A 26,084-nucleotide genomic window follows, 5' to 3' on the forward strand; every position below is an offset into this window, starting at 1 on the left:
AGTGATGGTGGGACCTCAGATAGAAATAAAGAGTTCGCCAGAACAGAACCACTAGAAGAGTAGCGTTAGGTGATCGCTGCTCAAGTGCTGACATCTCTCTTCCTTTACGGAAAGCCAGATTGTTAGCAAATGCAATGTAGAATTGTAGATTGGATGGATTCTCGAGAATTGAAAGTGATCCCTTTCTCTCTCTCTCTCGTCTCTTCTTTCTTTTCCGCCAGCTGTTCTCGCCCTTTATATCGACCACGAATCCTTTCGGCTTTATCCCAACGACTCCTCTTTTGGTTTGCGTTGTTGATCACGTCTGCATTTACTGAACGCACTCTCACGCCCACGCCCACGCTCATCTTGCTGTCCTCTCGCTCTCGCCTTACCAATCACTTCACCATCTGCCACTTATTATTGCTCACGAGTCCCCAGCCAGCTCCACCCTTCCCTCCCTCGCTTTTACCTTTCACTTCCCCAAGTACTTACTTCCTCAGTCCCAGGCTCCCAGCTTCTCAGCCTTTGACAGTTGACGGTGAAAGCTCCACCAAAGCCAACGTGAGAGCTTTTCCTGCTATCCTGCAAGAATCTTGTGAAGTGACCGGCTATCCGCATGGACCATCATTGCACCTGTGCCTTCCAAGTTTCAACCAAATCATCGAGATCTCGTATTTCTATTACTGCTGAATAAAGCCTCATTCATTTCATCAGATAATCTCAGTCAGTGGGTCCCCCCAAAAAACAATCAGCTATGTGACATCTGTCTGGACAAATGGCCCACCCCATCCAAAACGCGTTAATAGTCCACCTGAAGATCCGCCACCACCTCACTTGTTCTTTTACCATCATCACACGACTATTACAATGAAGGGTCCCACCAGAGGCCGGAGATAGGTTTACATGTATCAGGCATCAGAACCGTTGATCACATCGAAGAATCAAGATCATAATAAATAATAAACAAATGAATTATTTATTGCCAAAATTTAATATAGTAGATGAATCAAGACAAGGACAACCACGTAGGGAATATACTTCTCTTCGCGTGCATGTCGGGAAAACGGGAATTTATGCTATGCGTTGGATGTGAACGATACTCATGTCGGGAGTTTGCAGATGATGCACGTAGCAGCAGCACCCATGGGCCAAGGTCCACGCATGAAACAACGTGGTGGGCCCGGGTCCACCAGTGACATCGGACGGTAGGTAAACTCTCATGGGTGTCCATGATAAGTTTATCATAGTACATAGATTACCTAATTAGATCATCACTGTTGATTTTTCATGGGGCCCACTGAGTAGTGGGGTGGGCCCCCTAGTACAGTATCGGAGTCCACTCTACGACGGTTAACATATGGACAAGTGTATTCACAATAGAATAGTCTTCCGGTGCTTCTGCATGTCTACGCTGACATATTGCACTCCGCCCTTCCGAATCCAACTCTACGGTTAACAAGATCAAATTCCACCCATAGATTTTGTTGATGAACGTTCCCGATTATGTTACTCTCTACCCCCAGCAACTGCGACCGTCCGATGCTGAGACAATGGACCCCACTGCCAACGTCTGTGAAAACCTTCTCTTTCTCAACTACAACTTCCACTCCTTTCTCCATCTCCAGCACCACGTCGCCTATTGGCCGTCCCATTGCCACGGGATCTCCGTTGAAACACAAATCCAAAGCTCCACCGTACACGTACCCTTGCTTCACCTTGGACGGTCCCACCAATCTAACAATCTCCTCCCTCACTTTAACATACGCATCCTCCACCAGGAACGTGTACTCGGTGCCGGAATCGATCATCGTCTGACCGGCCCCGCTGGGATCCGGCCGGAAAACTGCGCGCGAAATGTTCAGCCTCTTTCCGCCAATTCGTATTCCTTCCATCACAACCGTATACGCTGCAGCATCAAAATTTGGCATTTGCTGACTCTGACTTCGGTCGAAGGTCAACAGGTCAACGTACCGGAACCCGCCGGAGTACGGGTTCTCACCAAGATAAAATGTTCCTACTGGTGGGACCTTCGCGAGCTTCCGACGAAGCGGCACGCAATAGGAGAACTTCGAAATCTTTGCTTGCGAAGAAAATGACAGGCGGCCGAGATTCATCCCCAGAATGCCTTCCGCCGCGCCGGTGTCCCGAGCACAGCCCAAGATCAGAGGAGGGGTGCTCTGAAGCCTGGAAAACGTAATCTTTTCCCGGACAAGATTGCCCTCAGCCAAGGTGCCGTCGGCGTAGAAGTAGGAGTAGTGGCAGAGACGGTTCTGGTCGCAATCGGTTGGTAGAGTGAAATCAGGAATCCTGGGCTTACAGAGAGGGTGGTTGCAGGGGAGAACGGAAAACGTGGAGGAGAGTGAAGGATCAAACGATGCTGGAGGAAGCTTTGCAACGGTTTTGTTGTGGCACTGGATCCATGATAACTGGCTTCCGGTGTCCAGCACCATTGATTGGCTCTGTGGCGGGGTGCCGATTGGGAGAGAAACGATCAGAGCCACTGAATACTTAAACGAAGATTTATACGCAGAGGGCTTGTTCAGAGAACCAGGGTTTGGATTAGGCTTCCGTCTGGTTGCCGAAACGAGCGAGGGAAGGAGAGTAGCTGTGGCAGGAGAGTCGGGGTGAGAAAGACGGTGAGAGGTGAGAGGGAACGAGAAAGAGTACTTTAAAGAGGGTCTCAGTTTGTTGAAGTTCCGGTTTCCTTGGACTGAGAGGGAGAGGGAAGAGACGATGAGAAGGAGAAGGAAAAAGTTGCAGAGAGCCATGAGAGCAAGCGAGCGAGCCAGCGAGCAAGAGAGAGAAAGAGAGAAGAGAGAAAATAGTGGTGAAGTTCGGAAGGTTTATTGAGTGGTGCGGTTTTATTTATACACTGTTTGAATGGGCCGAAGGTGTGAGAGCAAAAAACGCCAAAAATTAACGCGTTTTTGAATTGAGCGTTATTTATTTTATTTATATAGTTTGTGAGATCTGTGCTTTTTTGCTTTTTTAATAAATTGATTATGATTTTTTAAACAAGAACTTTGGACTGTTCACCAACATTTCTTTTGACTACTCAAAAGAATGAAATGGATCGGACGGTCTTGATTGTCTGAGATTTATCAAGTGGGACCCAATTGAATTTTTTGGGACCCAAACGATGTGGTTTGGTAGAGCATAGGCCATAGAGTATTTAATATAAGTAGATCTATTAAATAATTAATTTCTTTTGGCCATGGATTAAGTTTTCTAATTAAGGGAATTGGCCAATTGGGTTGAGCCAAATTTCCCAAAACCGTGTTCATTCAAATTGGGAATTTGGAGGGTGCCACTCTGGATCATGACTCCAGGAGATTTTGGCCGTTGCATTTTGAGCATTTGATCTTAACTGTCGGATCAATGGAGATTTGTCGTTGCTGTTGAGACTTGAGAAGAACAAGTTTTTAACTGTCCTCGTACATGGTATGGCCCCACCCCACAGGACCGTTAAGATTGCCCAGATTAAAAATTGGATGTGGGCCATAAACCATCTGGTTATTCGGATTGATGATGAGTAGACAGCCCTGTAAATCAATGGTCCACACGGACAGATGGTGTCCATCTAGACCGTTCGTCGGATAGGGGGTCCTCTGAATTAGCTGTGTCATTTTTTCCCGGCCAATGTATAAGGTGTACCCTCGTGACCTCGTCATCCATCTAACCAGTCTCTAGCTGATCAGAAAGCTTACGTTGTGTTTGGATAAGCCCACAAGGCCCACTTTTAAAAAAACGCCATTTTTAGGCCCTATTTGGAATAGCTTCTAAGTTTGGGGTGAGCTGTGCTAACTGAGCTGCTTTGGCTGAGAAATCTTGTTCTGGATAAAACCATTCACAGTAGCTTACGGTCATGATTCTAGCTTTTGGAACACTCTTGTTGATTTTCAGAATTTTCACCAAACACAACTTCAGAATTTTCTGTATGGTACTTAATTTGGAATGCCAGAAGTGGTAACTAGAAAGCCCTCGCACCGAGGCTTTGTGCTTTGAGGCTTAAAAGTGCTTTGGGTGTTTTAGATTTAGATTGTTATGTTTTAGAAAGCAATTCTTAACACATTTGGTTCATTTTTGACAATTTTGTTTATCCCAGCCCCAAGCTCAAAAGTAAAAGATTATCCAAACGGGGGATTAGTTTGAGCTTAACTACACAGATCAGACTTCTAGTTGTTATGAGTTATGATACATGCACACCACCTTTGTGATCTGAATCATCAGACTCGAATCCAATCAATTTTTCTGATTAGACACGAATCCCAAGAGTTTTTTTTTTTCACTTCATGAAGCTATACAACAGGAGGCAGCCCATCCCCTTTCCCTTAAATCCCCCAACCCCTGGTGGCAGCGGGATTTGATCCCAGGTCTTTATTCGGACGAGTCAGAGAACCTACCAACTGACATGAATCCCAAGAGTTGATCTGATCGACTAGAAACCGAAAATGGACTGGTTAGTACGGGTTAACTTTGGTTGTTGGGGCCCAACAATATATGCTTTTAAGACAGTTTCTGGGCTGGGGCAGTTCACCAATTCACGCCCATGCTTTGGTATTTAGTCAAAATAAATTGAGATGTAATTACTAATTTACATATTCTTATGGTAACTGGCATTTTCAGAAACTGTCTCAACAGCCTATGATCTTGGCCCCCAACAGCTAAAGTTTTTCTGGCTAGTATAATAACTATTTGGATCTGTGATGTGATATATTTGGATCAGCTCCTTAACAAATTTGATAGATTTGTCTATTTTGGACCCAATGCCAGTGAAGAAATTTCAAAAGATCCTAATTCTGGTAAAATTATTTTTCATGAGTTTTATATTTTTAATATTGTTTAATTATTTTTATAATTATATGAAAATCTATGATGCCAGAAAGACATGATACTGAAAATATGAAAATCCTTCTGATTGGTTACCACTTTATGATGCCAATTGATTGGTTATAAGTTTTTTCGATATCATATTATAATCAAACCCTTATTTATATTGTTTATTTTGTAAAATTTACATAAAAATCTAAATTTTTGGATAACAAAATCCCAAATTCTGCAAAGAATTCCAAAATATTCTCCAAATGAAATTCAGTTGAAAATTTGCAGAATTTCATCAAAACTTAAAACCATGATCTGCAGAAATTCTTCTAGATGATTTGGTGTGGATTAGCTAATTGGTCCCTTGTTGCATTGCAAGTAGGATGATGGTAGGTTGGGTTTGACCCGACTTGGCTGCATTTAGCAGGAAAATAAATACGAAGACTACTTGTGGAAGAGAACTAGAGAAGATAAAGCAATCAATGGGCGGTGTTTTTATGTGTGAATATTTTGTGCATAAAACAAAATCTGATTGAGAAAGGGGCTAAATATGGATTCCTGCTGTTTCTAAGTGGAGAACAAGTAGAGCCAAATAGCCAATAGAGCATCTGTTCCTTGATAATGTCCCTTTCCAAACAGCTTCTTGCTCTGGCCCCATTATTCCTGAGCAACCGGGATTTCTTTGCAAGCTCTGAATAACTTAACAATTACAGCTGAACCGGAGAGAGTTCTATTTTAGGGCCTCTTTGGAAAGGCTGAGCCAAAGATTCAGCAAAGCTGGTTCATCTGCTTTGGAGTTCTCTAGAATCGTCAAAGAGGTTGAAGTGGAAAGCCCTTCAAATGACCGATTGATTGTCAATTTGGTCTTTTGGGATTTTTCACCATGTGGGGCCTATCTTAAAAAACCAGAAGTTGCTGGGTTCAGTCATTCCAAATGGGCACTTACAAACCCATTTAGGAGGTCTGAACTGAAGATTGAACATAGCTGGTTTAGCTGCTTTGAAGCGGATAGCCCTTCAAATAACTGACTGATAGCCAATTTGGGCTATTTGGATTTTTGCCATATATGACTTATGAATTGTTCAAGTGAAACCACCTTGAAAAGCCAGAAATCGTTGGGCTTAATCCTCCCAAACGGATACTTATAGGGACTCCAGAACATCAAGAGAATTTCGTTTCAAGTAGAAGAGAGTTGTTCCACAATGGTTTGGTTGACTGTTTGTGTCCCATCCCATCTTTTGGCTTCAAGGCTTGCTGTTTCCCCCTGATTTTGTGGAATACTAAGGTTAGACAGCATGTCACAATGCACACACAAACACCATCCAAGGGGTATCTACTTGTTGGGACCCACCCTGCATGATCCAACCTAATTGATGGAGATGCATGTATCAATCCAAGTATGCAACTCCCAACTGACCACCCTTTAAAAACTCTTTTATATATAGAATTAGGCTTATTGTGCAAAGGACCCATGACTAATTGACCCAAACATTGTTTGTTGTCCATGACTGAATGGTCCCTCCATAAAGATTTTCAAGACAATTTAAATTTGATCATAATTGGATAGTTGCTGAAATCTTGACCATAAGATTATATTTTCTAAAACTCAATAGGGTTGGGACATGGTAGAGCCTAGAGGGTGCTTTAGTAGTTAGATGGAGCTTACCTGGACACTTGTGAACTCTTCTAACCTGTAGAGTCAGTAGACTCAGCATTATTATTCCTTCTCACTACATATTTCCTATCTTGGGTTTAGACAAAGGCTAGCGCTATAGGCACATGCCTCTAGCTTGTGCAACACTTGTTTCTGTTGGATATTCAAACAAGACAGTTCCATCCATTATCCCATGTTGGGGGTTTTATAATAACTTTGACTGGAAGGTTATAATAACCCAACTTATATATGGTCCACCAACCGGCCCACCCCACTTTTCATCTTTACATTTCATGAAAGAAAGGATAAGTCTAGTTCTTTTCTAGTCCAATGGTTTGACTTATATATGTTCTCTAGTAATTCTATTTATAATTGTATCTAGAAAAACTAAAGTTTGATTAGTTTACCAAAATGGGTCTCAATTTATGTTAATTAATGAAAATCTAATTTTCCTTTAAGTTATAGCTTTTTTTTTTTCATTTAATTTTATACTGGGTTTTTGTTTCCTTGAAAGGGGTACTTTTAAATTTACATTTCTAGAAATTAAAATTACTAATATTTAACCTTGAGACATTTTTTTATTATCAATTCATCAAACATTGATCAGAAGTTTTCAACCTCTAAATTTAAAAAAATGTAGGTTTATGAAATTAAATTAAGTGAGAAAATGAAATCTTACCATGTACTTTATGGGTTAAAGATTGTTAGGCAGCGTAGTAGGGCCAAAGGAGAATATAATTGAAGTTGTGATATCACTTCTTGAAATAATTAAACTTTTAACTTCATGGGTGTTGATATGAAAAGATACATAGAGAGAGAGAGAAAGATATAATTCTCATTATATTATAGGGGAGAGGAAAACAGTTGCCCTAAAAGAGACGATGTTATATAGGTGAACTTAGGATGAACATGGCTCTACAAGCCTAGAAATGCATTAATTTTGAAGACAATATCTTTGGCAACTACTGACAACTACTTCCCTGAAAAAAAAAGATTATTATAAGGGAGGGGTCCAATTATAATATAAATTTATAAGTTTTGAGTGGACATGAAATATACAGATTATTAGATGAAAATTTCGCCCTTGGAAGCAATCAATGGAAAGTAGTTCATGACTTCATGAAGATGAACTATACAGTCTAGATCACGAGAATCTATGTACTTGCAGAAAATTCATGTATTAGGGGTTGGATCCAGGGTCCCATCAACTTTCGTAGTCACAATCATCAGATAAACTTGTAAGATATGATCTATTAGAAGAAATTTCCACGGAGGAAACAAATGGCAAAGGCCCATGTAGCCGACTCCAAACAAGTTTGGATGATGAATCTGTCACAGTGATGAATGACAATGGGACTGAAGTTTACTTGATTCTTTTCTTCTTTTGTTTTCGGTGCAATAAGTTTTTTTGTATCTCAAGTACTGTATCTATAAATAATGAAAGAAACCGGATTCTAGGGCTATAGGACAAGAAAAAAACACAACGAAGGAAAGCTACAAGTTTCCATATATTCCATGTTTAAAGGAAATGTACACATAACCGACTTCTATGATCCTGAAGATGATTGGTGGCAGAAAAATCAGTTTGAAACTTGGTGGAAAAATGCTTTATTCTACATTTCAAAGGCTTATGAAAGAACATGTTCATTAGGGGGGGGGGTTGTTTTATGTGTATCTATGTAAAAAATATTGGGTGTTTTTAAATCTGAACCCATCATGTGGGACTCAGACACCGCTGTAGCAAAAGGTCAGCAAATTAAGGAGAGTGATAAACTGATAATGGAAGCCACGGACAATGAAATCTGATTTTTAAATTTAAAAAATGCTAATTTTCTTTTGAATCAGTGGAGAAATTCACAAATTGGTTCCAAAAACAATTGATCAGAAATCTAAAATTGGCTTTTGTTGATTCTAATGTTTCTAAACTCAGAAATTATTGATACTGAGCGTCTGTTTGGTTTGTTGGAATAGGATCTGAAATTAGAATCAAAATGAGCTATTCCAATTATAATTGTTTAATTGGATAGAATCAGAGTATCATTTCCATTTAGCAGTGTTGATTGGACTGAATTTGGTCCAATCCGATTCAATCCAATGTGAGTCCATTACAAATGGACCTGGTCCAATCCAAACCAATAAATAATTTGGACCATTTTGGAGCAGTTCAATTTGTTCAAGTTCATTTTAATTTAGATTGGTTTCAATCCATTTACACCTATATCCTTATTTTATATAAATAAATGGACCAAATATTGGCTTAATCCAATCAAATCTAATATAAATTTATTACGATGGATCAGACCCAGTTCAATCTAATAAATATTTTGGACCGGATTGATCTAATCTACTATGTCTTTTTGGTCAATCCAATCTATCCAAATTGATTTTAGACCGGACGAGGTCCGGTCCAAAATTGGTCCATTACACCCTTATTTCCATTTGTGGGGGAATGACATTCTCCCATTTGAGGGTATGGCCATACCGACTAGGGGTGCAACTTTTTCGGGTTAGGATTGGAACTTTGTCAAAAAATTCAATGGGCCCAACCCGAAGCTTGAACCCGAAACAGTATAAACTGTTAACTTGGGCCAACCCGACTTGCACCCCTAATTCCAATCCTTCCCCTAGGATTGAGAATCTCATTAATTCTAGGTTAGGGGTGGCAAATGAGTGAATTGGGTGTGCGTTGAGTACCAACCCATTCATAATGGCCCACTAGTTCATTTCCCATATTGAAGAAATTATAAAAAATGTACTATAGAAAATGCAAAAAAGTGTAGGAAAATGGTAAGAAATTTCAGAAAAAATGTAGGAAAGTGTAGAATTTTGCAAGGTAATATAGGAAAATGCAAAAAATTTCAAGAAAATATGGGAATTGTAAAAAATTACAGAAATGCAAAAAAAGAAAATTATAGGAAAATTGAAAGAAAATGCAAAAAAAAAATCGTGTCTTTTTCTGTTGGCGAGATTTGTTTATCTTATTATGTGTTTTTTTCTTTTTCTTTTTTTTTTTCATGTTTTCTTTATATCTTTATATGTGAATTGAATGCCAAATAATATCTATTTCAAAAAAGAAAAAAAAAATAAAAGGTCAAAATTTGAAGCTTTTTTACAAGGAATAAAATTGAAATCCCAATTAATTCCAATGCTATCTTCCAAATTAACCAAACAACATCAATTGGAATTAGGAATTTGAATTGCCTCTCCGTAGAGCATGCCACATTTTATAATTTTAAGCCCACACTTTATGCCGTGGGGGTGCATGTGTGGCGTGCTCTGTGGGGAGCCAATTCGAACTTGTTTTCAAGGAGAGTTATATAAGCTTGAATTTTTGGGGTAAATTGAGCTACACTTTCTCCTATTTTTGAATTTTCCTTTTGATATTGGTTTATGAAATTCTAAGGTTGCTGCCCCTCCACCAAGAATAAAGTGTGGGGTTAAAAAACATGGTGGGTGCTGCTTATCCCATTGCACGGTTGGGATGCGATATGGGTTCATGTGGGGCGTGTGCTTTGTGGGGAGCCAATTCGAACTTGTTTATGAGGAAGTGTTTTAAGCTTGAGTTTTGAGGCAAAATGGGCTAGGTTCTCCTCTATATCTTTGTTTTTTTTCTTTAATAATGGTTAATAAAATTTTAAATGTTGCCCCTCCACCTAGAAAAAAGTGTGGGATTAAAAAAACGTTACGGTGCTATTTATCCCAACGTTATGGTGCTATTTCTTTTGATAATGATTAGTAAAAATTTAAGATGATCGCCCCTCCACTTAGAATAAAGTATGGGGTTAAAAAAACGTGGTGGGTGTTGCTTGTCCCCCTGCACAGTTGGGGGGTTCATGTGGTGCATTCTCTATGGGGAGCCAATTCGAACTTGTGTCCAAGAGAGAATTACGTAAGTTTGAGTTTTGGGGAAAAGTGGGTTATGTTCTGCAGTTTTGAATTTTTCTTTTGATAATGATTAATAAAAATTTAAGGTTGTCACCCCTCCACCTAGAATAATGTGTGGAGTTAAAAAAGTGCGGTGGATGCCGCTAAAATTCATTTTTAGATTAATTTGCATTTAAATTTTTGGTGATCGGATCGAACTCAATGTGATTAGTTCTAGACTTCATTTTATCAATGAAACAACTTCAAGAAAGAGTTTGGCTTACGATATGTATCAGCTTTCAAGTTCATTAAATGCTAAATAGTAGGATTTAGGATAAATGGCCATAATTATTGGTTAATACCCTTCCTATAGATGGTCTGATTCAAAACTTCTAAACAGAAACAATTTCAATCCATGATGGGTATCTTCCCTTTAAATCACACGTAATGATACTTTGAACCGGATATATATGGTATATGTTTGGCATTGATGTTGCAGTTGAGAAAACGGTGCTGTTGATGTGTGGCTTGGAGTACCGTTTTCTGAAAAAAACAGTGCTTCTATTTGGTACCATTGTTCCTGAAAATGTTTTTAGCATTGATACCCATTATCCAATGTCACATCAGTGCCACATCACTGCCCTATTGGCAATAACGACCTGCAGCTCTAGAAAACGTCAAATTTGGCATTACTCCAAGTCATAGCTTCCCGATTTCTGAGGCATGGCTTGGAACACTGTTTTTTATAAAAAAATGGTTCCAAACAAATACCTATTTTCTGAAACACAAATTTTTCCGATGTGACACTGATGTGGCGTCGTTATTCTAGAAAACGGCAATGATGCCAAACAACCCCATAATGCATCCTATGTTTTATAGTTTTAAAAAAGAAAAAGGTTTAGAAGTAATCCAAACGAATTTGGCGTATTGGAGATGATGTTCATGTGGCTTTGAGTTTAAAATGGAAGTGAAGAAAAAAATAAAACCCTCTTTAATGGAACTAGTGAGAATGCCTCCTTTTCATTCAGTACAGCCCAGATTATTTGGGTCAAGATCATCATAATCATCATCTAAACTTTGTCGCATGGGTGCATTCTCATGTATCTTGAATCTGATTAAGGAGCAATATATTGCTTTGAAGGAACACTTTAATATGAGTATAAAAAAACAAATCAGTAACGGGTTTAGGGTTTATTCAAAAAGGAAGAATAGTAGAATACAGTGAGGGAAGAGTAGGCAAAAGAAGCGTCGACCGACAATGAATTTGATCATGGACCATGCAAAAGTAAAAATTAAAAACTAAAGTAGAAATAAATAAATATCTGATTACACAATTTATCTTTCAAAAGAAGAAAGATTACACAGTTTCACAATTGTTATATGACATGTGATAGGTATGGAAAGAAGATGACATGTCGGAAATCCTCGACATTCGAGACATGAAAAGCCAATTAAAAAGGGAGCGTCTGCTGGTTCCTTTTTTTGCTTTCTTGTGTTCATGGATTCATCGTGTTTGAAATATTTTGGCCTCATCTGTGTCGTGGCTGGGGAATTAATGGCCGCCCCACAATCTCTCTCCACAAAGCCATGAGTCTTCCATGTGACAGCTTCTAAGGTGGTGCTAACAAAGATCAAGAAGACCGTGACCCATGAATCTTTCATGTCGCAGATTCTGAGGTTGCAGTACTGGAGCAGGGTTTCATGTGTTTGTCAATCACCTTATTACACTAAAAGCTATAGACAAAGATGGAGACAAATGACATGTGAAGGGCTTGGGGCATTGCCTGCATTAGTCACTTTTTTTTTTAAGAAGAGAGATATTATTCTGAGATCTGGTGCCACAGGAATTTGGTTTTGGGCCACCATTACTTTTTTGTTGACATGTTCAAAGGATCACGACCAGGTAATACTAACAGTTCGGCCTCAGCAGTGTGGTTGATTTGGTCATGGCTGTAATCGGAATCGATTCGATCAACAGTGTTCATTTCCAATTCATCTTGTTCATAATCATAGTTATTTTTAGTTTATTTTATTAATAATATATAATACTGGGAGAATGACTGTTCAGTACACTCTAAGAATTTTTAGTCCCACAGTATAGTTGAGGTAGGTGTCAGCTTGAAATTATGCCAATACACAGGCGGGTATTAGTATATTAGAATAGGGGTATTTATCATTTTGAATTGTATAAGATTGCAGTAGATTTCAGAATTCTGCAGTATGGTGTAGTGCATTTTTCTATATAATATTTCGATCATTGTTTTATTCATTTGAATATGATAAAAACTGATATGAATTGATTGGAGTCTTAATTTTAACAAGTCAAGTTTGGATTTATCTATGCATATCCGATTAGATCTGATCAATTTGTAGTCTATGCCTACTAAGTTGTATGATCTTTTTGTTTTTTAACAACTACCTTTCATCAACTATGAAATTCTTTAGAGAGCAAATGGGACTACTAGAATTTGAAAATGGGATAAAAAAACTCAGCCTTAAAATTAGAAACCCTAGAGACTTCACCAATTAGTAATAGAAGATGAAAATAGGATTGGAACTCAGCCTTAAAATTAGAACCCCTAAACTTTGCCAACTAGTAAGCTGTGCTCGGGTCTTTTACTCACAAGACACAATAGCCTACAATCATGCATTTGGAACATCTCCCTTTGGATGACAATCAAGATGTTTCTGATGTATGGCTGTAGTTTCTTTTGGATAGGCTTGTCGGTAACATTGTTGCTAGCAGATCCAGACTTAGATATGATGCGATAAAACCAACTAATTGTTTTTATATGGGGCATCAACTATCTTATCCTCTATATAAAAGTATTAAAATTTTGTCAATAGTTTGGTAGCTGAGATGGTCAGTCGGCATCCCTCCATAATATCAGGGGTATGATAAAACCCACAAAATCGTGGGCTCTCCATGATATACCAGTGGGACTCATGTGCACTCTTCTTTATTATTATTATTATTATTATTATTATTATTATTATTATTATTATTATTATTATTATTATTATAAAGAAGCATGCATTAATCCTAAAAAAGAGACTCTGGAATCATGGTCGACCCTTAACATATCTAAATTCAGACAACATAATTAATCTAGACATGATTAAATTGGTGGTTGATAAAATCCAAGCCTCTCTTAGATTCTAGCTAGGGGAAACAAAGTTTGTCATGTCGGAAGCGATGCTGCATACAAAAATGGACTGGTATTTGTAATCAGAACAAATACACATGCTTCTTCACATGTAACAACAATGGAGCGGCTTATTTAATTTTTTGCCCTGCAATCACATTGGAGAGGAATCAATTGCCTCTCTCTCTCTCTACTATTAATCAATCCGAGAACACTGGGAAGAATCAAAGTAATCAATCTCATAATGAAACAAGTTAGGTCTCTAGTAGCTCATTTTCACCTTGTTATAGTTAAGTGGGTGTTCTTTCCTACACTTCCTATGCTAGCCAATCACCTTATGAGAGGTGTTCCAGACCAGTACACATGGGAGTAACTCAATTTTAAACGAGTCTTGGACACCTGTTATGCAGTGATTGGTCGGTGTAAGAAGTGTATGAAACGAAGGTGGCAGTCCTTTTTGTTTAGAAAAAACAAGATCATATGTTCAGTGCAACGAACAAGATCACGGTTTTGCACTCAATATATTTGTATTTGCACTCTTCTCTTAAAAAGAGTGTAAATGCAAATATATAGAATGCATTCTGATACATGTAAATATAAAGTTGGTTTAGTTTTGTATTGATATATTTATTTTTAGTTGTAATGGGTATAAACACAAATTCCTAGGTTAATTTTTCTTTTTATTTTTTTACATTGACCTATTTTGAGTGCAAATTGGATAAAAAATTTGCTCTCATTTGGTTTTATTTTATTTCATCAGTAATGAAAATTAATAAACAAAATAAAGCGAAAATTTAACAAGAATAAATCAGAATTTACAATCAAACACTGGGCTAAAATATTCTGGGGGCATCTCCACTCCAAGCACATAGTGAAGCAGTAGCTTTAATGGTGCATCAACACTGGGCTAGAGTCAAACGTCTTCTTAGCACAAAATGTCTGAACGAAGAGAAGCATAGGTGGAGCCTTTTGGCCATACAATCCAGCTGCTTCACGTCACGTCTATATCTACCTGTTTAAGCTTTTAGGATCAGAGTGATGTTATCACTTGTTTAAGCTTTTAGGTTAAATGATTATGTGAAATGGTATCAGAGCCTATTTGATCAAGTAGTCTAGAATTTGATCATTTACGTTCCTATTATAAGTAATTAAATTTCAGCACAAGGTAGAAGCATGCTTGTGCTTGTCCATGCTTTCAAGCCTGATGGATTTCCAAATGAAAAGTTGTATCTAGGGGTGCTCATGGTGTGGTTAATTTAACTGTGGGCCTATTTCTGAAACCGAACCAGTATAACCCGTTTTTAGAAGATTGGTAACTGAAACCGAATCAAAGCTGATCAGTTAACCGATTGACCAATTCGGTTAATTGTCTGTTCAGTTTGTTGGTTTTTTGTTTTTTTATATTTACAATATATTATAAATAAATATATAAATATATAATAAAAAGCTATAAATATATATAAAATATCATATTTTAAGTAATAAATAATATATTATATATTATAAATATACATAATGCATATTTATTAATTTATAATATATGGAAAATATAAAAAATATATAATATACATAAGTATACATAAAATATATAGAAATATATGTATGTTGGTCGGTTTAGTTAACCGTTGGTTTTCTATATTAGTTAACCGAAATCGAACTGGTACCTTAGATTTTTTTTTTGTTAAATATCGAACCGAAATTAAATCGACCTGTTCGATTATCTAAGTTTTGGATTCGGTTTTGGTCGATTTTTCGGTTTTTCTTACTCACCCCTAGGTGTATCAGAGAATAAAAACCTATTCAGGAGACTCATATCTAACATCTTAAGCTTAAGCTTTTATGTTGAATGGTTGTTGATACATGACTTTAAATAAGATCTTGAGAAATATAAACATTACCTATTCTATAGTCCTTTAAATCTTTTTACTTCCTCTCTAAGATAGTAACTCATTCAACCGGACAAAAATGAATGATATTGATCTTCACTATTACTTGAGCAATGAAATTGGTAAAATCTTGGACTATCAAGCATGAGAACATGATTTCAAGTCAAAGAGCAACCACTTTGTGCCGAAGAAAAGGTCCACCCTCCTCCCAAGACCCACCATCACTGGTAATGGCCTTTCTTATTGAGCTTTGCAGTTATTAAATTTTATTGATCATCTCTTAATTTGTAATTTGTGTTTGATATCAACTGTTTTGATGGTACTTACTAGTTTGAGAATGGCTGCAACCAAAGTCGATTGTTTTGGGGTGTAAGATATTGATGTTCATCAAGGATATAATGGAATAAAGTTGTTCGATCAAAAATCTTATAGTGTTACATTGGGCTTATACTTAACCTAGAGGAAAGGATAATTTTTCCACAACATGGTTGATTTGTTTTTTATGTTTTTTGTAAAAGCTAATTCAATGATGAGAAGGAATTGAGTCCAGCAAGTTAGCCAGAAAAATTGGGGCAAGGCTTATACAAAAGTACCGGAATCATATTTTCCTTTTAAGCTAGCCTATGAGTTCGGCTTCAGTCCAGGCACCCTATATCAGGGCACCGTTCGCGCATTTGGAGGATGCGTGGTGTTAGTGGCTATTGCCGTAGTTTGGGTTAAGCAAAATGCGTCTGCTCTCCTCTCCTGTCACGAGTGAAAAATCTTTGCTCATTCTCATTTTCCCCATCTGTCCGTTGGCGAAAAATAACCATCATTGGCGGCGGAATCAACCTCAGGTATTTTGTTTTTTTGCATCTCTTATTTTTTCATGAAAACTAACCCTAATGGTTTTGGATGGCAGTCACCCACCCGACGACAATTGCACAATCATCACCGCCGGTGACAAACAACCATCATCGGCGGTGGAATCAACCTCAGGTATTGTCTTTTTTGCATCTTGATGAATCAATTTTTTGGCAAAGTACCTCGTCATTTGGTCTGCTTCCAAGTGGTCGATGGTTTAGAGGTCAAAATGGAGAACTTTTGTTGGATGAGGAACTGAATGTCAAACTGACTAGGTCGAGCTGGGGGAAAATTAGGTGCCGAGCTGGGGGAAAATTAGGTGCCGAGCTGGGCAGGTTAGGTGCTGAACTGACTGGGCCGAGCTAGGCAGGTTAGGTATCGAACTGATTGGGTCGAGCTGGGCATGTTAGGTGCATAACTGACTAGGCCGAGCTGGGCAGGTTAGGTGCCAAACTGATTGGGCTGAGCTAGGCAGGTTAGGTGTTGAACTAATTAGGCTGAGCTGGGCAGGTTAGGTGTTGAATTGACTGGGCCAAGCTAGGCAGGTTAGGCGCCGAACTGATTGGGGGGCCGAGCTGGATTGATTGTTGAACTTCGTAGTTCTTTAGAGACTTGCAAGGAATCATTGTCAGAGGACCCGGGGTGGCTAACTTGGTGAGGTCGCTCTAATGCTTAAGTCAGTACTCTCATAGTAGACTGCGAGTTAAAAATCACAAAGTATGAGAGCTAGAATATGCTTACTTGCCCCCTTATGCCATTGGGGTTGGTGCCTTTATATAGGTATTGTTTGGCATGGGCTTCACGCACCGCATCCGAGGTTTCTGAGAGGTCATCTAAGTGGTCTAAGATTCCCAGAGGCAACCGCCATGCATGTTGACCACCCTCCGGATTGTTCGATGCATGGGCCAACTTTCAAGGATCGTGGGAGTGTTGGGATATGCATGCCGAACTTGTCAGTGAGCACGTCTCGCTGGTCGCCAGGTCGGTGCCTATGCTAGGCCGCTAGTTCAGCGCCTGTGCCAGGTCGCCAGATTTGGATACCATCATCTTGGCTAAGGCAAGTTGTTGCCTAAGTGGTTCTGAGTATCACCTATTTGCTCCGAGATGCCATATGTCACAATATCATTGGAGGGCCAAATCTGCTCTTATCACATCTATTCTTCTTCCATGAGAACTAGGATTTAATCCACTTACCTTATTTTTTCTACTTTGTAATTTAACATCAATAAATTTTAAAATTCTTTGTATGATTCTTTGCATCTCTTCTTCTTCCATGAAAAGAGGGGTTTATTCCAGTTATCTTAGTTTTTCTAGTTTTGTAATTTAACATCACTAACTTTTAAAAATCTAGTACGATTTTAACATCAGCAATTTGCATGAAATTTTAACATCATCAACCTTAACAATCTGTTATTGTAAAAAGTTGAAGTACAACTGCTTTTCGTTTTTCTATAGTTTTTTATTTAAAAATCAGAATAACTCCATGCATCCCCAAAACCTAGAGATGCAGGAAGCCACAACAACCAGCAGTACTAGGTTTTCCTCAGTGACCCCATCCCTGGCTAAAGCATCCAGTGAAGTGAGTGAACTGTTTGCATATCTAGGGTTCGCTTGAACAAGCATGTCAAGTGAATTGCAAGTACTTGAGCTTTCTAACTAGGAATCTGAATAGCCAATCGACAACCATCAAAGTATAATTTTTTTTCCCCCTCCTCGTACACCACTCAATCGGCAACCCTCTGATGTCTTCCACAGAGTACCCTGCTAGCACTTGTCATTCCTTTATTATCTCATCCACAGTTACACCCTTGAACTCCTTTTCTGTCAAAACCTAGCAAGCGTTTTTAACTGTGATGAGCCCAATCAAGAGCTGTACATTCAGTTTCTTTTCTTTTCTTCAAAACTCTAGCAATCCTTTCACCCCATAAGCTTCCTATTACAACTATTATAGTGCATTGCCACAGAATTTCCCCTTTTTGGTATACACATGTGGTAAGTTGCAAAGGAAATAGTTTTGTAATACTAGCAGGCAGATACCATACCTCACTAAAAAGAAGCAAAAAAGTGGTTCCATACGGAGATGCAAAAGGGCAAGGGATGAAAAGACACTTTACACTTTTCCTCATTCAATCCAAGGACACGCACAAGGGGAAAGAGACCATATCTTCCTTTCCCATTTTTGGTATATTGATTTTACCTTTAATTTTGGAATCTGGAGAGGCTTTCTATCTGTCTCTTGCACGGGTGCCATAAGTGATTGTTTCTTCCTTTCTTCTATGTTTATTACTAATAAAACTCTTTGATCTCACTAATGATAAAAAAATAACACGGAATTGTTTTGCTTCTTTATAGATGTTTGTGAGTTAATGTTGTTGATTTTATACACACTAACCAATACTGGAAACTGTGCCTAAATTTGTTTTGTGTAGATAGCATTGTATGTTTGAGTGATGTAACAATGCCTTCCAAATCATAATTCAAATAGATGGTCATCTAGATAAATAGAGTTTGTTAGATTGTATTAAACAGATTATCTTAAGCAGCCATGGACTCATGGTTATCATCCATTTAATTTGAATTTCATAGCACACACAAATTTCCATTAGAAAATAACTTGTTATTACCAGGAATGAGCTCCCAATACAGAATACGTACAAGGCCATTTGATCATTTAATATCTCATTTATTAGTGCAGAAATGAGCTCCAATCGATTTCTCAGAGTACATCTTGTAAAACTATTGAAGTAAAAAATGTGATTGTGGAAAGAAATGTATAATCCGTGTGTCGGGGATAAATTTAAACCCGCAAAGGTTGCTTTATAGTTGTTCCGGTACTTTATTTGTGTATTTTATGTGCTTGTAATTACAATTTTTAATTTAAATGCACTGACTTGAGTTTATGTGTATCTAGGAGAAGATACCAACGGTTCAGTTAAAAAATTTTGAATCTTGGTTCATCAGCTTCTTATTATATTTACGTAAAACCGAAAGGCTGGTCTATCAGCTTCTTATTATCCGATCTGAATCCTGTTTCTTTCAAGTCTTGGTAGAAAATTTTTTCACAAATAGATTGATATAGCTTTACAGTAAGACCGACTGGTCTAAGTGATTCAACAATTCAATTTGGAGGAAAATTGTTTATGGGGGGCCTCATGAAGTGAATTGATACAGTTTATTAAGTTATTCTGTTGCATTCGAATTAACTTTAATTAGGTATTTTCATTGAAAATTGAAATGGGGTCATTTCAGGTTCTCAGTGGAGGAAGCCATTTCCAGTTTTAGTTAACATTCTGAAATGGTGATAAATAAGCTCACATGGTAACATATGCTAACTGATGGAGATGATTTGTAACTAACTTCCGGATATTTGGAGAATAACCATTGTGTAGCCTCTTCGCAAACTTGATAGAAAATGAAAACAAAACCATCTATTTGGATGAGAAGGTTCACTTTCAATTTATTCTCTCTGTGTATGACAATTGACAACCCACCCAATACCAGATTCCGGTATCATGTCTTTCCCGTATGGCTGTATCATAATTGGACAGGTTCCAATCGAAGGCATTTAAACCATACTTAAAATTCCATTCAAGTTAACCATACTATCCTCTTTTCTGAGAACTACTACTACTGAAGGGATGACCCCTACATGTGGTTGTTGGTCTTCATAATGTCCAATCCATGATGACCGATGACCCATACATGTGAACATTATAACTTATTAGTGTTGCATGAATTTGTAAAAATGATTAGGATCTAAAGTTTCTAACAAAAATTCACCTGACTTGGTTGAGATGCATTGGATATGACTTCACTAAATACTTGTCCAATGCTTCTTCCTATATGTAAAAAATAATATGCTAAAGAACATAATTTTATGGGTCATATGAAGAAAATCCACACACCACTTACTTACGTAAAGGATTATTAACAAATGAGGTAGGGCACATGAACCAATGTGGCAGGCTGTTAAATTTATGATGTCAATCCTATAACACATAATACAAGAGATGTTTTCATTTTGAAGAATTACATTATATTGAAACCATAAAAAAAGAAAAATTACATGATCCATTTCTACTTGCAATAGTGATGGGAATCAACTTGAGGCATATAAAAAAGAATCAAAGCTGCTCTCCTATGCTTATTTGGCATAATGGTTTTTGAAACCGATCCGAAGACCAAACCGGTCAGGGGTCCAATTACCGGGTCGAACGGTCGATCCATTCGGACAAAAAAAAAATAAAAAATGGTAAAAAACATTCAAATAATCCAAATGGTTTGAACGGTTAATTACTCGGTTCAGTGGTTTGCTGACCAAAATCAACGATTTTTGGGGAAAATCCAGTTTTAGGGAAAAATGGAACTGGTCAGGTGACCGATTCCTGGTTTTTCTGGTTCGATCATCCGGTTTGGTTTTGAAAACCATGTTTGACATTATTAAGATGAAATGGGGCCCACACGGGAGCTGGCTTAGCAGTGAAACCAATTTGAGAAGATCCTACAATCTTCAAACAACCTTAAGATGCTCTTTTTGTGGTTGAAATTGCTGCTGGACAGAACATATTTGACTTTTCAGGAGATCTCAGTCTAATAATTTCTTTGTTTGGTTTAATCTAATTTAGTTTATCTTGTAAGTGGCTGGGGGTGGCTCACTTGGGGGCAAGGATCTAAGATGACCCTTTTATGGTTGTTTTACAGAATTAGTTCAAAGTCTTCTCCCCATATCTGGGGTATCAAGCAGGGCTTTTGGACAAGCTGTGAAAAATTAATCTCATAGACCAGAAAGACAAGGATTTATGATAATGATTATAGGAGACCCTTTCTCCTGATTTAGACCATAATTTAACAATCCCATATAGTTTGGAGCAAGGATTTTTTCCTACAAGCAAAGGACACAAGAAGATTTCTACTTTTCTTTGATTTGTACCTCGTCAGTAGCTTGCAGCTGATTAGCTGCCTGCTTTTCACAACAAACATGTAGTGGGAATAAAGTGAGAAGAAAGTGACGGGCTGAAGTCATTGCAGCCAAGGTTCCAATGAATGTATATATCGATTAACTTATTAAAAAAGAAGGAGAATAAGAGAAATGCATGTCTGATGAATTATATGCAGTCAAACCAAATAAAGGCCAAATTTTAGAACAAACCTTATCCAGTACAACATTCATTATCTATTGACTTGATGACAGGGAAGAGAAATCGATCTCAAAATTTCTTTTAGCAATAAATGAAATTTGGGCATGAAAATTAAACCTTAAAAATTCAAACAACTGACAAAAGTTACTTTTTTATTGACCTGAGTTCTTCAAAGTATTACAACTAGTCAATTGGAGCTAAATTATTTTGTTAATGTGTTATAAATGTATAAATCACATAACCTGCAGAACCCAACTTTTTTGTTTTCCCAAAATGAAATTTGAAACAAAGAACTGCATAACTGAATTTAATAGATCTTTTATTACTTAGATTGGTGAATCTAACAGATAAATATCACAAATTGATAGTGTAGGGTATCAATTAATTAGACGCTATAGGATAAAAAAATGGACACTTTTATATCAATCAAGCTTATGCAATTCCTTGTAAAATATCTTAGGGTTCCTGGTTCAATGCACTTAATTTCATGGAAGAAGAAGAGATGCAAAGTAGACAATACATGAGGTTGATTCCGCCACTGGTGATGGTTTTTTATTGCCGCCGGGTGGATGAATGCCATCCAAAACCAGTAGGATTATTTTCATGGAAGAAGAAGAGATGCAAAAAACACAATACTTAAGATTGATCTCGCTGTCAGTGATGGTTGTGCAGTCGCCGATGGGCGGATGGGGAGAGAGAGAGAGAACAGAGATTTTTCACATGCGAGAGGAGAAGAGAGGTGTTTTGCTTAACCGAGACTATCTTCAGACCTTCACACAATTCGGAGGGTGTGCCATGCGTCCTCTGAATGCGCGAACGGTGCCCTGATATAGGGTGCCTGGACTAAAGCCCGAAGGCCCAGCCCGGCCCGGTCTGCACCCCGGTTGGGCTTGGTCAAGTAATTAGGCCCGTAGGCCTGACCTTGGGCCTAACACAGTAAGCCTGATTGTGTTTCGAGCTAGGCTTGGGATTTGTCAAAAATGCTCAGCCCGAGCCTAGCCCGACCCGACTCAACATTATATATTTTATATATTATATAAAATATATACATAATATAATATTTATTAAATTAAATATTTATAATTTAATATATATACATTTTTTATTATTTTTTTCATAATTTCTCTCTCTCTCTCTCTATATATATATTCTCTCTCTCTCGCTCTCTCTCTCTCTCTCTCTCTCTATATATATATATATATATATATATATATTCAGCCGCTTCAGCAGTAGTAACAGTATGGGCTAAATTTCGGGCTCGGGCTTTTTATGATGGCCGACCTTGGTCCCAAGTTATAGGCCCGATGGTCGGGCTGGGCTCGGGCTCGAGCCTTAGAAAAATCTATTAATACAGAGTGAAAGCTTGACCTGAGCCCGGCCTGGCCCGACCCATGAACAGGTCTACTCTTGACACATGAAACCAACACAATTATATCTTCATAGACTTCAGGTATGTCTTTACACAAAAAATAGGCATCTCGAACAACTACAGGGTTCTTTTTCTTTTAGAGCTATGATGAGAGATAAGTTATCACTTTTCATTATGAATGGCCTATTGAAGAAGCTCTTTGCTAGAACTAAACCTTTGAGACAAGATATGGCTTCAGCTTGTAAGGCAGCCAAACACAAAAATAGCATGAAATTTTCTTGTGGGGGATTCCAAAAAGCTAGTTGATTGACTTCTTTAGACACTTGAGAGAAGAATTTTGCCATTTTCTCGGCAAAGTCATATTCCTCTCCTTTCAAGACCTATTAAAATCCACGATAGAAGAATAAGGATTAAGAGGAGAATCATTAAATATGCATTTGTTTTTGCTTTTCCAGATGATCCATAGTAGGAAAGCAGATTGACTTAATAGCTCCTCCTTCCTGGATTTACCTACAGAACAAGAAGTTTCCCAGAATTCCAACCACTTAACAAAGTTTACAAAATTCTTAACCAAATTAGAATAATAATTGAAAATTGAACCAAAGCACACTACTTTTGCATGCTCACGGAGGAAGAGAGCATGAAGAACAATTTCAGGAGATTTACCACAAGCCAGACAAGTATTAGAATTAGATAAACCTCTCTTTTTAAGATTCGCTCTTACTTCCATTGCTTCTCAAACACATCTTCAAATGAAATGTTTAATTTTTGGATCTATCTTTAAATTTTAGATTTCTTTCCAAACTTTACAGTTAGGCTGTACACCATGGATTCTTTGAGGAGTATTGCTCATCCTTCACTCCTGTTGTTAAACTCAGACCTGAATGCACCTGTACACCACAGAAGTAAAAGAATCTTGAGTGGAAAAACAAACCCACTTGACCAGCACTTTAGCAACACACCAAGGAGCTTAGATGACCCAACTTGGCATTCATCCAAAGTGACACTTTTCCCAAAGACTATTAATTGCAAGGTGATCTGTGTTATGTTATTCAAGAAAGGGCCCATTATCTCTCTCTCTCTCTCTCTCTCTAAATATCTATATATATATATATATATATATATTCTACCATTTGAGGTTTCCCAATAGATGGGTGATCATCTTGGATTTAGAGTCATTTGGACTGGTTTTGCCCATTGGATCAAATGCAAGTGTCCACTAGTAAGGATTAGGTGCCAAAAAATTTTCAACTACCTAGCCAGCCTATTGACCAAGTCAAGCAAGTTATGCTTACATCGCAATAGTTTGTTAAACAGCAAAACAAACAATGATAGTTAATAAGAAGAATAATACTGGATTAAGCATAAAGACATTTTTACCCATTAGTGTAGGCTATGCTATCAGCCTTAGGATTTATCCTTACACTTGGCCATTTAGGCCCGAGATGCCAACTAGCCTTTGAGATCCAATTCATGTATGTGCCTTTTAAAATTTTTGCCTAATATAGGCTTAGTGAATGGGTCAGTTAGCATGTTTCTTGTAGGCACATAATCTACCCGGATTTCTTTTCTTTGGTAGATATCAAGTAAGTATTTGTACTGAAGTTCTATATGTTTTCCCTTGGGACCAATTTTGCCATTCTTTGTTGTTTGAATTGTAGATTCATTGTCATTGTATATTTGAGCCAGATCACTTTGCAACTCTCTTATCTTGAAGTCTTCAATAAACCTCTTTATCCATACAGCTTATGAGGCTGTTGTACTATAAGCTATGAAGTCATCCTCTATTGTAAATTTTTCAACACATCCTTGCTTTTTATTGGCCCATTAAACAACTCCTCCAGAAAGAAAGACATACTCGGTTGTTGACTTTTTATCATCAACATTCCCTATAAAGTCAACATCACAATATCCTAATATTTTAAAGTTATCACAACAATGTGTTAACTTAGTACATTTAGTTCATTTTAGATATCTAAAAATTTTTTTCACTGCTTGCCAATGAGGCTTTCTTGGATTCCTTTGATATTTACTAACTAAGTTGACAACAAAACTTAAATCAGGCCTAGTGCACAACATGACATACATTTGGTTGCCCACTGCTTTAGCATAAGGTTTCTTAGCCATTTCATCCTTTTCTTGTTTAGTCATTGGACACATGTCTTTGGTCAATTTTGTAGACTGAATGATTGGTGTGTCAATAGGATTACACTCATCCATTCTAAACCTTTTAAGAATAATATCTATATATCTTTCTTGAGATAATGAAAGTGTTCTAGTTTTTCTATCTCTTTCTATTTTTATCTCAAGAACAAATGAGGCATCTCCTAAATCTTTCATTTCAAATTGAGATTTCAGCAAGTTCTTTATTTTTTCTATCATTTCTAGCAATTAGGATATGGTCTATATAAAGAGATAGTAATATAGTTGAGCTCCCACTATTCAAGACATATACACAGTGATCAAATGTATTTGGAATAAAACAAAGTTTTATAATGGCATTGTGAAAAGTGTATAATCACATACAAGAAGATTGTTATAATCCATATAGTGGCCATTTTAATTTATACATTTTTCTTTCTTTTCCTTTCACTATATATCCTTCCGGTTGTTGCATACATATGTCTTCATTGAGTTCTCCATTTAAAAATGTGGATTTTACATCCATTTAAAATAGTTCCCTATCAACATAAGCTACCATAGCAAGTATTATTCCAATAGATGTAAATCTAGCAACTAGAGAATAGGTTTTTTCAAAATCAATTTCTTCTTTTGTGTGTAGCCTTTGTTACCAATCTTGCTTTGTATTTATCTATTGACCCATTGGGTTTTAACTTTCTTTTAAGTATCCATTTGCAGCCTGTAACTTTCCTATCCTTGGGTGGTTCCACTAAGTCCCAAACTTGATTCCTAACCATTGAGTCAAATTCTTTGTCCATATTTGTTTTCCAATTTTCATGATTAATAGAGGCCACTACATTGGTAAAATTATACAAATTAGCTTCACAATCTACTATGTAGTTATTTTGAAATGTATAAAAGTCTTTGTACCTAGAAGAGGAAACTCTTTCTTTTTGTATTCTAGTTATTATGTCCAATTTAGGAGGTTTAAAGTCAATAGGACTTTCAACAGTCTTTTATTTTTCTATTTCAAGAAAGTCAACCAACTTCTTAGGATCATTAAGGTCAACTTCATCTTCCAAAAATTCAGCATCCCTACATTCAATTAGTTCAATGGAACCATCATATTTGTGTCTCACAAATATATAACCCTTTGATGTTTCAGAATAACCAATAAATGTTGCTCTAAAACATTTAGGATCCAAATTGTTTCTAAGTTGGTTAGATACCCAAACATAGTTAGTAGATCCCCAATTTTTT

At 37.3% G+C, this 26,084-nt stretch overlaps 1 protein-coding gene across 1 annotated transcript; it reads right to left on the reverse strand.

Moving 5' to 3' along the window:
* Positions 1–932: 932 nt before the first annotated feature.
* On the reverse strand, positions 933–2,835 carry LOC148855249 (aspartic proteinase PCS1-like). Its single transcript, XM_088981938.1, has one exon. The coding sequence runs from the start codon at positions 2,748–2,750 to the stop codon at positions 1,389–1,391; it is 1,362 nt and encodes a 453-aa protein (XP_088838064.1). The 5' UTR covers positions 2,751–2,835; the 3' UTR covers positions 933–1,388.
* Positions 2,836–26,084: the final 23,249 nt, after the last annotated feature.

This window comes from Nelumbo lutea, chromosome 4, assembly GCF_056320005.1.
Source record: "Nelumbo lutea isolate HS-2025 chromosome 4, American lotus-T2T, whole genome shotgun sequence".
Classification (NCBI taxonomy): domain Eukaryota; kingdom Viridiplantae; phylum Streptophyta; class Magnoliopsida; order Proteales; family Nelumbonaceae; genus Nelumbo; species Nelumbo lutea.

What these genes read in the sequence shown, in the direction of transcription:
- LOC148855249 (XM_088981938.1), bottom strand. Translation starts at nt 2,750, where the DNA reads ATGGCTCTCTGCAACTTTTTCCTTCTCCTTCTCATCGTCTCTTCCCTC.